Source organism: Mustela putorius, unplaced genomic scaffold (genome assembly GCF_011764305.1).
Source record: "Mustela putorius furo isolate JIRA1106 unplaced genomic scaffold, ASM1176430v1.1 tig00000228_pilon_pilon_pilon, whole genome shotgun sequence".
NCBI lineage: Eukaryota > Metazoa > Chordata > Mammalia > Carnivora > Mustelidae > Mustela > Mustela putorius.
This window is the reverse complement of record NW_025421322.1, coordinates 21,420,070-21,433,288: the sequence shown is the minus strand read 5'-3', so window position 1 is coordinate 21,433,288 and position 13,219 is coordinate 21,420,070. Positions and strand designations below refer to the sequence as shown.

Below are 13,219 nucleotides of genomic sequence, written 5' to 3'. Positions count from 1 at the left end.
ATAACAACCTTAAAGTGAAGATTGATAAATGTGAATTTACTACAGTGAAATAAATTAGTCATTGATTAAAATTGATTCTCACAAGTGGCTGATTAATGAATGAACCTGAGTCGGCCAAGAGAGGTGTGAAGGCTCTTAACCTAGGAGGGCTGCCAGCCTGACTCTGCTCGGCCCGCCACCCCACGCTTTTGTTTCCTCCTTGCCCGTGTCTCCCAATACATTACTGGAACCCTTGCTCATGTCTCCAGTGTCACCGCCATGGTCTCATCTCCCAGGCTCAGACCCCAGATTGGTTTGGGTTATTCCTCCTTCCAAACTCCCACCCTGATTCTTACTTTTTCTCCCATCCACCCTTTCTTTTTCCTCTCAGCCCTGCTGTCATTATTCTACCTCCCCCTATTCTCATACTCTAACCCTCTTCCTTCAAGGTGGCCCCCAAATGGTCTTCATGGAATTTTATTCACGGGTGACTCCAAGTGCCTAGAACAGTGCCTGTTAAGTGAATAATTATTGAAATACGGGTTTCCTTAGATCTGAGCTTCACTTTTTCAAGCTGTCTTGCAGATGGTTCTTTATAAAATCACATTTTCATGACAAAACATTTCAGCAGTTCTTCTGTGTTTATAGGCCAAGTCCAAACTGGTTAGTCCAGCATTTGGATTTTCAGAGACTGACATCACTGCAACTTTCTGGTATTATTTTCTGACATTGACTTGCATACCCTTCTATGCCTGTTCAACTTGTTTATTCATTTTTCATTAAAAGGTCTTTCAATTCATGCCCCCATTGAAAGGCTTTTCTCTCTGTTTGAATTTCAACTCTCCCGAGGAAAAAAGCAGAAATCGTAAAAGAGAAGAAAGACATTGATGACCACAAAGAAATTAAAAGTTTCTATATGGGTAAAAGAAGTCACATAACTATATCGAATTTATAAACAAATATATGACAGACAGGGAAAAAATCAAGCACTAAGACATAGAAGATGATTAATATTCTTAACATGTGAAAAGCTTTTGCAAAAAGACAATAAGGGAAATAAAAAGATGATCTAAAAATATAAATAATAAATGATAGATGAATATTGTCCATATTCACTATTAGTCAGAAAAGTACATGTGGAAGTGTAGCCATTAGATTTAGTAATAATCTAAAAAGACTAATAGCATTCAAAGATGCCATAGATGCAGAGAGCACTCAGTCATTGCTTCTGGCAGCATGAACTACTATAGCATTTCTGGAAGCTAGTCTGTCAATAGGGATTAAAGAACCCACACCTTCCATTTTACCATAGGGAACCTATTTTATGAGACTATCTGTAAGAAGTAATGTATGTATCCGTGTGTGTATTCATATGTATGAGAATGTTTGTAGTGGCAAAAACAAAAACCATAAACAATCTGGAAGTGTATCATCATGAAACTGATGGAAATCCCAGAAGAAATATCATGCAGTTGCCAAATCTAAGGAGTTTGAGAAAGACCTCTGAGGAAGGTGTGATCTCCATGTTTTAGTATATAAAGAATGTCTCTTGGAGAGTCATACACATATGATCTTATTTAGAAGAAAGCATAAATAAGCAGAAAAAATACAGAGAAATGTGTGAATACCAAGTTCTTCATGAGGGTTACATGGGAGAAATGGGTCGGGAAAGGGAAGAGTCACAGTGAAAAGTGAGATTGTTAGTGTTTTCTTTATACTTCTTTATTCTGTACGTATTTACACATGTTATATGGGTTTTTTAATTAAATTATTTATTTAAATTCAATTCAGTTAACATATACTGTATTATTAGTTTCAGGGGTAGAATGTAGTGATTCATCAGTTGCATACAACACCCAGTGCTCATTACATCACAGTGCCCTCCTTCATGCCCATCACCCAGTGACCCCATCCCCCTACCCATCTCCCCTCCGGCAACCTTCAGTTTGTTTCCTGGAGTTCAGCATCTCTTATGGTTTGCCTCCCTCTCTCTTTTCGTCTTGGTTTATTTTTCCTTCCCTTCCCCTATATTCCATCTGTTTTGTTTCTTAAATTCCACATACGAATAAAATCATAAGGCATTTGTCTTTCTCTGAATGACTTATTTCACTTAGTGTAACACACATGCTATGTGTTTCAACAAGCATGAAATACTCTCGCAGTTTGAAAAATAATAATGTAAGGAAACTGTGGCTATTCTCTCCTTTTGTAAATTTAACCCATTAGTCTTGTCTCAAATTCTAAATTCCCTAAATTTATTGATAGAATTGTTTCCTTGGTAATTCACCATCTGGTTCCTTGTTACTACTCTCTAATTGTTGCCTTAGAGTATTATTTTAAAATGCACTGTTATTTAACTTTTTGTACTAATGTCAATTACTTAATTAGAGTGCAAGTTGCTTGTTTTGGGGGCAGATATTTTATACCTTGTTCTCAAAGCTTCTCAAAAATTCATAATTTGCTCACTTATTCGTTCCTTGAACAAATATTTATTGAGTCTCTATTAGCTACTAAGTCCTGTGCTGAGTCCTAGGCAGACAGCACTGGCTCTGACTAGACATGATCTAAGCCTAAAAGTTTGGTCTTATAAATGTTATAAGTATTATGAATGGGAAATTGTCATGTGTGTTGTTGGCATCTAACAAGGTGAGATTTTGAAAAGATCAATGATCTTTTTTCTTCTCCCTGATAAGGAGATTTGGCTTTTATTCATCTATATGCTCCCTCCTCAGATGATAAGATAATGTATCAAATAAGGAAATAGAACAGAAATCTTTTTTTCTGTATTGATATGCTAAATAATGTAAGGAAATATAATACATAAGGGCATATATGGTGATTAATTTATCTAACAACAATATCAATGACAATATTAATAACAGCTATGTTTACTATGTTTACTGGATGCTTCCTATGATCCAACCCAGGCTGTTGGTGTGCATGATGTCAACCAGTCTCTTTGCTGTGCCCCATCAATCTCAGAGACCCGTAAACTTTTTTCCCCCTTCAGCTAGCTCCTGTATAATCTCGCAAAGAAAAGTGAGGATTTCAAGGATCCTGCAGTGTTTCCTACTTGAATTATAAAGCACCTCCTCTTGTTTTCGGGTTTATTTCGTTTAAGAAAAATTGCTCCTTGGAACCAGCAAGTCTTTTGTCGTCTTTGCATGTCTGAGTAACAGGGAGGAAAAAAAGAAAACAACTAACATTGTACTTAACGAAAAATATAATATTAAGGTTTGTTGAGCAGGTTCTCTTCCTCCTGCACGTCTCATTCATTATTAAAATGCATTCACAGCCAAGTCAGCAGAAACAAATGCTAGGAGGAATCCCATCCATCCAGGACGAAGTGCTGTGCTCCTGCAGCACAATGCGGTAGTTAAGAGTGGAAGGTCTGGGGGATGGAACCAAGTCCTGGTCCCACCACTGGCTCACTGGCAGCCCGCTGAAATTCTATAAGTCTAAGTGTTCTTGTTAGTACACCAGAGTAGGGAAATCTCTCCCTCAGAGTGTTATTGAGAAGAGTAAATGTGATAATGCCTATGAAGTGTCAAACGATGCCTGGAATGCAGTGAGGACTCGAGAAATTTATGTTATGGCATTAGCATCCACTAGGTCACCCAGAAATTCTAGCCGCTAGAAATTGGAGGGCCACAAAGAAGCAGCCAAGGGCAGCCAATGTCTCTTTAGCCCATACCTTGGCTGTGTAGATTTGCAACTCCCTGACTGATGTGTATTTTTGCTGCCAGAGATTTGTGCCCCTGGCTTTGAAACGTTTACAGCACTCTGTAGATGGAGCATTCAATATTCTGTCTAAAATTCCTTTCAGTACAAAGTGAGGCAGAAACTAATGGAAAGAAAAAGAAGAGCGTTGTAAGTAATAACGATGCGGTTAGATCCCAACATCCCAATCCATGGACATCCCACGCATCTGTGAGAATGGCAACGTCCTCCCTGACGCTTCTGCTAAATGACACAAGTCACAGAAACCATGAGTCAAGACAAATAGTGCAATCTGTTTTTGTAGAGAAGAAACGTCTAAAGAATATTTACGATATCTATGTTCAACTGCTTACTGGACTTTTCCATATGGATGTCCAGAGGCAGCTCAGACTGTGTAGAGCTCATTATCATCTGCCAGTTTTGCTTCTGAAATCTCTTTTTCGTCTCCCCTCTTTCTCCCTATCCCAACAGCCCTAATTCAGCTCTCATTTTTAGTTCATGTCCCACCAGGAGCTTCTCACATCCTTTCAGTCCTTCAGCCTACCTATCTTGAGCCCTGCCAAGAGATTTGTCTACCTGACCAAAAAAAAAAAAAAAAAAAAAAAAGAGAAACTAAGTTGCTTCATTCTCCTACTCAGACTTCCATTGGCTCTTCTGGTTTAAACAGTCATTTGGCCAGTCAGACCTGATACAGTCTTAAAATTTCTATAGAAGAGCTGTGAAAACCAAAGAAAGAAAACCCTAGGTATAATGAAAATGAGGGTAACAAAGTGCAGTAAGTTTCCATTTACATTAAAGACATTAGAGCCACGATAGGGAAAACATTCTGTGCTCCACCTTATTAAAAGATTGATTCTATTACCTAAAGGGAGGTAGAATAACACTTAATTTCTCCTCCACTGGACACCCTGTTCCAACAGTATGTCCCCACTGACAAGAAAATTAAGTCAATAACTTTGTTGCATTAGTGATACATTTCGACATGACAGAGGACTCCCACACCCACCCATATTTCTAATTACAAAAAGTTACCCAGGAAGGAAGACAGGAGAACAGGCAGTAAAATGAGGCATTTTGGGAGACTCATTTCTCAATGGTAAAGCCTTATAGGCAGGTGCAGGAATACCCTGGCATCAGTGAATGCTAAGCATTTTAATTTTGCATACCCTCATCTGTGCAGAGCTACAATGTTAGAAAAACAAGAAGAGGGAGCCAGAGAAAATTCCATATTGGCATGGCTGAGCCACCTTAAAATAATACCAACCTGATATAACCTCCCTTCGGGTTCCTCTAAGGTCATATCCGTTGCCTTTGTACACTCCCTGTGAGCATTATTTCAGTGTATTTGGTTTGTGTCTATGGGCCAGTAGTGACTTTGCCCAAGACCACCAGTGTCAAGCTCTAGCTTTGCTCTTCACAAGCTAAGATAAATCCATTCTAAAGACCTTCCTTTGTAATATATCCAAGTCCCTCTGTCTCCTTGAGGACTTACACTTTGGTCTGCAGCATATTGTTACCCTTGTGGCATCACTCCATCTCCCAAGCTCCTGTTAGACATAAAGGCCTCTTTGGTCACTCAGCATGTGGCCCGAAGTGGGGCAGTACTTTGGTTCTGAATGTCAAAACCCTTTTCTAGATTTTTGTGCATCTCAAACGAGGCAGAACAAGATCATGTAAACTATTTTTTACTGCACTCCATACTATAATGTCTTGCACGTACACTCATCCCTGACTGATGTCAGATAAATGACCTTCAAAAGGATCATGGGCAAGAGAAGTATGCTTTAGTTCCTTGACTTATTTGTTTGTTTGCTTGTTTGTTTGTCTGTTTATCCCCCTTCTTAAATAGAGATAATGATTCCTGTAGTATGTCCGTGGAACTAAAGAAAAATAATTGATAAACCCTTCATAAATTCCAAAGACTCATACTCATATAATTTGCTTAACAGATACAAGTATTCTCAAGTGGCTACAAGAGATGTGAAATAATGGTCCTAGAGTTTTCAAGTCAAGAACAATCACAATAAATAATTTGAAAACAATTAAATTCTTTAGATGCTACTTCAGTTGAATCTCTGAGCATCGGATTTTCACAGCAGATATTTATAATTTATAAAAGAGCAGAGAATGCTCTAGAATAGAATTTAAAGATTTTTATAAAATTATAGAATATTACAGATCAAATATGTAGTGCAAAAACCAGACAGACTGCTTATGGATTGGAATATCTAGAAAAGAGGCAAAAAAGGCCAAAAAACATCATTTCTAACAGAACTAGAATTTCATAAACACAAAGAGTGAGAGACTTAAGTTATATCAGGCCTACACATACAGTCGAGGACCCGAGGCCAAAAACACTGCCTGCATGGGGCACAAGAAAATATTCCCTAAGGAAGACAAAAAGACTAGAAGGCAGGAAAACCATTCTCATTTTCCCTTGAGTTTTGTTAATCCATGGTTTTCGAATATTTCAAGGGTCCTTGGCAATATGTCAGGGACAGCACTAAGTGCTTTGTGTGGCTCAACTCATTTCTCCTTACCAAGACCCTATGAGGTAGTCACACTTATCATTCCACCTTTTCTTACTGAAAACAAAACAAAACAATAATAATAATAATAATAATAAAATAAAACAAAACAAAAAAACACTGAGGTTTGGTTTTGTGGGTTTTAACTCATTTAGTCCTATTACATCCCTACGGTATTTACACCATTGTCATTCCTATGCATTTGATCAAGAACACCAGACTCACTTGGAGAAGAAGGAAACACGAGTGAAGAGAAAGGGTGACCTCAGGTTTGTGGACTACGGACAATGAGAGTTGACTTTGCAGTGGGACCACAGTAGGCAGGAAATTGCAGCAAGGAGTAGAAGGTGGTGACATTTCCCTGGTAGATTTCTATTTGGGGAACCAACTTTATAGTCTGTGAGCCTTTCATGAGGGATGTGGGCAGAGAGGGAGCTTATGGTAATGGAAAAATGGAAGCTAATGGGAAAATATAGCTAAGCTATATGCTATACGTTTTAATTTTCAAATTAAGCATTTGAGATGGATAACAACATTATCCCTATTTCAAAAATGAAGACACTGAGGCTTAAGGTCTCATAGACAGGTAAGTGGCAGAGCTCAAATTTAAAGTCCATGATCTTTGCCAACATGCAAGTACCTGTTGGGAAACTACTACTATGGCCCTAGCGGTGATGGTTGGCTAGCCAAGTTATTGTGCAAGGCAGTGGAGGGAAAGTGTGCTCTGGGTAAAGGATACATGATTATTAAAATAAAACAGGCTAAAATTTTTTAACATTATCATATCATATATCCTGACTCATCTTTGCCCATACCTTGATTGACTAGACTTCTACTTTCCCCTTTCTGGTCTAACCTTGAGATGCTTTCTTGGAATCTACCCAAAGGGAAAAGGAGAGGAAAAAATGGTTCAGAACATCCCGGCCAAGCCACTTAAAATCTCAACCTGTCTTTATGCATAAAATACATAGTAAAACTCTCAATGAAAGAATATAGTGAATTAATATAGTTAATATAAAGGTCTTAGGAAAATACCTACTTGCTTAACCTCTCTGATAAAGCCGCCAGAAAGAAATTAACAACTTAATTTATATCAAGGTGACCGAGCTAAAATAATTCCATACAATGTGTATGCATTGACCCCACAGAACTCCTTTTCTAATGTTAATTTAAAAAACTAAAGGAAGGATCATTTCATGCTTAATGAGAAAGATGGAACGCGAGGATGATGATATAACATGGCAGAATGGACCGATGACTGGCCCAGTGATTGAAATAGGTGTTCCAGTTCTAGTCCTGCTGCCAGTTGATTACTGTGTGATCCAGAACAAGTGATTTTACCTCTCTGGGCTTCAGCTTTAACAAATGCAAAAATAACTGGGATTAAACCAAGTTACCTCTGACAGTTACATTGCAGGAGTGAGACTCCCAATTTGGCTGTGAACGTAATCTACACATTCCTGGGCATATCTGGCCATCTGTGTGGGGTAGTCATGAGAAGGCTTGTTTGCATTGGAGGCTGAGAAGATTCCCAGAAATAACTCAGGTTGTGCCAATTGCGAGGACCCAGAGAGTGAGCAGGTATCCAGAAGGGCCTACTGTGTGAATGGCATTTGAGCTAAAACCTAAATGAGGAGAAGGAACAATCCTTGGAACAAAGGAAAATTTAGGCCAGACAGAAAGAGCATCAAGTCCAAAGATTCTGGACCAGGAATGAGAGACAAAGCAAGGATGCCTGATTCAGACTATGAGTAGAAAAGTAGTTTGATGTGGGAGAAGTAGGGAGAAGCCAGATGGATTGCAAAGGAACTCTTAGGCCACACACAAAAGTCATTGGGAAAAATAAAAAAATAAAAAAATAAAGCTCCTAAACAAAAAGGCTAATGGAAGCCAACATAAGCAATAAGGCAACATATCTTTAATTTCCAAACAGACTAATGAAATAATGGAGTTGATTATCAGAGGGGAGGCATCTCATTACCTTCAGTATATTTTCGTATCCAGTACAATGTTGAGCTATGGGGCGGCCTGAACGTTGTGTTCTTAATTGTTGCATCCATTTTTTGTCACATAAAGGTCAGTGCAGTGGACTATATTTTCAAACCTGATTCTCCTAGAAACCAGTGGATGGCACTGGACCCAGAGCCGGAAGGCCAGGGCTAAATTTCAAGTTGCATATCTGTTCTATAAGTATGTGAGAGACCTTGAGAGTTCCACTTGGCCTTGTTGAGATTATTTCCTTATCTTTGAAGTTGAAAGTAATTGCTACCACATAGGGCAGTTGTGAACATTAAACAAGATAATGTACTTGAAAATGCTTTGGAAATTGTGAATCATCACTCACATATTTCTTATTGCTCTTACATTTCTTTTCTTGCTAAAATTTACATTTCTTGCTAAAATTTCTTGCCACTGCTGTTTTCAAGGGATACCACTAGAGGTCAGAATTTTACACGAATTGTTTCAAGAGCCGCTGCAGGTGGGAAAAGAACATTTTTGTACTAAACAGCATAAAATAATAAATTTAAGGCATAGAGAGAAAAATAAAGACGGCTTTCAACAAAGAAGTTTTGATAATTGGAACACTGCTTACTCCCATAATTGTTACTCAGCAGACTTAGATAAATAGGGAGAACGAGGAAAGATAAATAGAATTTAATTATCTATTTATGATGTCTACACGGCTTAAAGTTTACATTTGTTAGCTTATATTATTCTTAAAACAGTTCTCTAATGAAGCTCACTTTTCAAATAAAGAAACTAAAACACAAGTAAATGTAATAGCATACTGAAGATCAAACAGATTTAATTCAATATCTTTCTTCCTACCAAGTCATGCTTGGGAAATAATGCAGTAAGAAAATGCTGAGTCTATCTTGGGCAACATATTATAGGACAGGTTAACATTACTTGTTTTCCACCGGCAACTCTAAATAGCTTCTTTAGTTCCAAGCCTCCCAAATGAATTCAGGGGAAACTCCTTTTATTGTTTCTCAGAGCTTCTAGAAGTTTCTGAGCACAGTGCCGGGAACTATGGTATTGACATGATTAGCCACGGAGAAAAATATAGACCATCCTGCTCTTAGGAAAAATATATTGAACAGAAGTAATGATTCCATTCTTTAAAATGTTTTCTCGGGGGCGCCTGGGTGGCTCAGTGGGTTAGGCCGCTGCCTTCGGCTCAGGTCATGATCTCAGGGTCCTGGGATCGAGTCCCGCATCGGGCTCTCTGCTCAGCAGGGAGCCTGCTTCCTTCTCTCTCTCTCTGCCTGCCTCTCAGTGTACTTGTAATTTCTCTCTGTCAAATAAATAAATAAAATCTTTAAAAAAATAAATAAAATAAAATAAAATGTTTTCTTGGCCATAAAGCTTTTTTTATTATTTTTTTTCTTTTTTTCCTTCTCTTCATCATTAGCATTTTATTTTTGTAGAAATAAATATACAAATCTGCCTTGTTCAGGGGTAGGGAGCAGCTATTAACAAGTTCATGAACAAACGAGGTAGGGTAGTTGGCAGTTTCTATCTTGAGTGTAGATGAATACAAAGTCTTGTTTTTCACTTGTAGGCATGGCATCGGGCGCCAGGCCTGGGGTGCAAAGGGGCGGTAATGAGCATGCGCAGGGCGCTCCATAGGCACGAATAGCGGCAGTTTGCCAGGGAAAAAGGGCGTTAACGGAGCCCTGAGTCCAAGAGTTTGCCATCTAACACTCAGTTTGAAATGTGACAAGTTCTAGGAGAAGAGCTTTAATTTTAGCACCTAACATGAGGCCTAAGATGTAGGAGGTATTCTGTACATTCCTTTCCAGAATTGTGGAATCTCTTTAAGAAGGGAACTCAGGGGGCGCTTGGGTGGCTCAGTCATTAAGCATCTGCCTTCTGCTCAGGTCATGATCCCAGGGTTTTGGGATCAAGGCCAGCATCAGGCACTCTGCTCAGCGGGAAGCCTGCTTCTCCCTCTCCCACTCCTCCTGCTTGTGTTCCCTCTCTCGCTGTATCTCTCTGTCAAATAAATAAATAAATTTATAAAATAAAAAGAAGAAGGGAACTCAGAATTCATTTTGATGCAAAGTCCTCTGACTCTGGGGAAAGAAGAAATCATACCAGATTCCCAGCAGACTTCGTTCTGGAACCCCCGGAGTTCTAGAGGACACAGGCTCAGGAAAAGAGTGAAAGATTTACAGCATTTGAAATCTTAGCAAGGTTTCTAGCGGGAAGAGGGAAGTTTTGCATTAAGAAATGAGGATAGGAAGACATATGATGAACAGGGTGCTGGTATCCAATAAAAATTAATTGCCCTCTCCTCCCTCCTAAATTTTTTCTTTTGCTACTACTTATGATAATAATATATATTATTTTTTTAATATATGTTATTTAATGCGTCTCTTATGTTTAAAATAATACTCAGTACTTAGTAGGTATTCAATATATGTTGGCTGAATTGGAATAAATAGAATTGTTGTACTGCAATGCAGGATATTTGGGATGTCATTTTGACAACACTTTGTCCATTCTTCTAGCTTCAAAGTTGTAGTTTCTCTGCAAGAAAAATTGTTTTGACGGTGCAGTTCTCAAATGGACTCTCCCATTTGCAAGGACAAGGAAAACTTTAATTTTCAGCATTTTCCCTGCTACCCTAGGAATAACAAAGTTTCAGGTACATTATTGGAAAGTCCAGTAATAGTTTTAAGTAAATACTTTTATTTCTAATCAAAACTTTCTTTTCTGAACATTTGCCCTCACATTATTCATTTATTCACCCAAGAAATTATTTGGAAGCCCCAAGGTCTCATTGTTCCTCCCTGGCATTTATTTTATGGTATCAAAGGTTAAAGCTTGGATTGCAATCTTTGGAGGAAATTAATTCACTGATTAAGAAAAATGCACTTTAAGCAATACACATTTAAATAGCTGACAAGCATAGGGCGATGTATTTCTACTTTTTTCTGAAAGACCCATTTTTTTCTACTTAAAATTTTAAGCAGCTGCAATTCTTCTATCCTATAGCCTGGAGAAACATAGCATGAATTACTAATAAGGGAGCACCGAATGTGCACTGCAGTGACCACTTTCAGAACAAAAGGGTCAGAACTGAAACCAGGAAAACAGCATCTTTTATCAACCAGTTGCTTGAAGCACATTTAGACCTTGGCTCTACTTGAAAAAATTCTGCAATAGTCTATCATCCTTCAGCTGAAGGCACTTGGCCTCAAAGACTCCACTTTCAAAAAAGAAATTTCATTTATACACTATCTGCAATCCTCGACAAAAATTGTCTTCTTTGTAGGAAGCCCACTAATTGATGAAATATATGAAAGATTTAATTTTCTCTGTACAGAGGTTTTTGCCTGGTAATTTTACCAAAATCAGTGCTTAGAAAGGCATTGGAATGAAAACAGCTGAGGAATAGAGAGCGTCTGAAGAAAAGCATTCCTGAAACACTAAGGTCTTGGCTTGTGTACCTTCCCCCGGAACAGCAGGGAAGAGGGAGTTTTCCCCTGCCCTGCGTGAGGTCCGCCCCCTGCCAACATTCTCCTACCTAACATCATAATAGGCCATTGTTTTTCCAAAATAGGAAGAAAGGAGGTGGACACTAGGGAGAAGAGAGAGTCATTCCGAGTTACAGTAGGATTGAGGGAGGAGGGAAGAGAGTTCACTTATTACAGATGAACATTTTGCTTTGCTTTTCTCACCTTTGGGTCCTGGTGCAATTGTGTGTGTGGCACAAACTTCACTGGTAGGACGACTATCCATGTCCAGACCCAGACTCTGAATTTGCAAAAGAAAGAGCACCAGAAGGATGGACTGGTTTCTTCGAAGAAGGGCTCCAAAACCGTTCATTGCTGTGGTTCTTCAAAAAAGTGCCAAAGAAGTAGCTTTATTTTAAATAAAACTTCTGCTTTAGGGAAGAAAGTAAAGTATCTGGAGTACACATTCCAGAAAGGGCTGCACAGACAAGAAGGAAGCATATCTTAAGTTGTTTATTTTCTCAGTCTTCCAAATGGACCATACATTGTCCAGACTGTTTATTTTCAAGTGACAACAGTTTACCGAAAATTATCTCTGAGCTAAACACTCAAGGAGAAACAACCCAGAGAATGGAGCGGATAGAGATGACTTCTGTTCAGTATAGGAGCTGACAATTTCATATCCCACATTGCATTTTTATTTTGGGTTCCAGAAAGATGGATCCAGAGATTGCTTAAATTACCTGCCTGTTATGGGTACACTATGCAGGGCTTTGAGCTTTTTTGTAAGGAAATAATCATTAACTGTTTGTGCTAGCTGAATGCTAGCACTCCCATTGCTCTGTGTTAACTTATTTCCTTCTCTCTTTAACAAAGGATTGTCTTGGGATTAAGCCCCAAAGGGAAGAACATCAGCTTTACTGCAAAGCAATTTAGCAGTAAGTATCAAGAATATTAAAAATGTTTATAACCTTGGTCTAGTAATTGTCTTTCTGGTACACTATTTTAAGAAAATATTCTGAAATGTGGACAAAGTTTTTTTTTGAGAAAATATGGCAAAAAGAGGAAGGGACATTAATTGTCTAACAATACATTATGGTTGGCAAATCATAATAAATACAGACATATGAGAGAGTATGACATGGAAATTTTATTAATTTTATTAAGATTTGTAGCAAGTTTTTGACAAAATGGAGCAGAGAAGCTTATGCTATTATTATGTTTCTTAAAAAGTAGGATAGATATAGATAATAGAGATACAGATACAGACATATATACAGTGATAGAAATACAGATTATTCTTCCTTTATCTTCTAGTTACCTATCTGTCTATCATCTATCATCTCTCTCTCCATCCATCCATCCATTCATCCAACCACCCACCTATCTATTCTATCAACCCATGGTCTGTATGAATAGCCTAGGCAGTTAAATGATTGCCTTTGGCTCAGGTCATGAGCCCAGAATCCTGGGATTGAGTCCCACATCAGGCTCCCTGCTCAGTGGGGAGTCTACTTCTCCCTCTAC

At 38.4% G+C, this 13,219-nt stretch overlaps 1 protein-coding gene across 1 annotated transcript in view; it reads right to left on the bottom strand.

Annotated features, from left to right (window-relative positions):
* The window catches only part of COLEC10 (collectin subfamily member 10), a 38,433-nt gene extending 26,215 nt beyond the window's left edge, over positions 1 to 12,218 (bottom strand). The window contains exon 1 of the mRNA XM_004743483.3: positions 11,918 to 12,218. Within this exon, the coding sequence (XP_004743540.1) occupies positions 11,918 to 12,065 (148 nt within the window). The 5' untranslated portion in view covers positions 12,066 to 12,218. The remainder of the gene's footprint in view (positions 1 to 11,917) is intronic.
* Between the last annotated feature and the right edge of the window lie 1,001 nt (positions 12,219 to 13,219).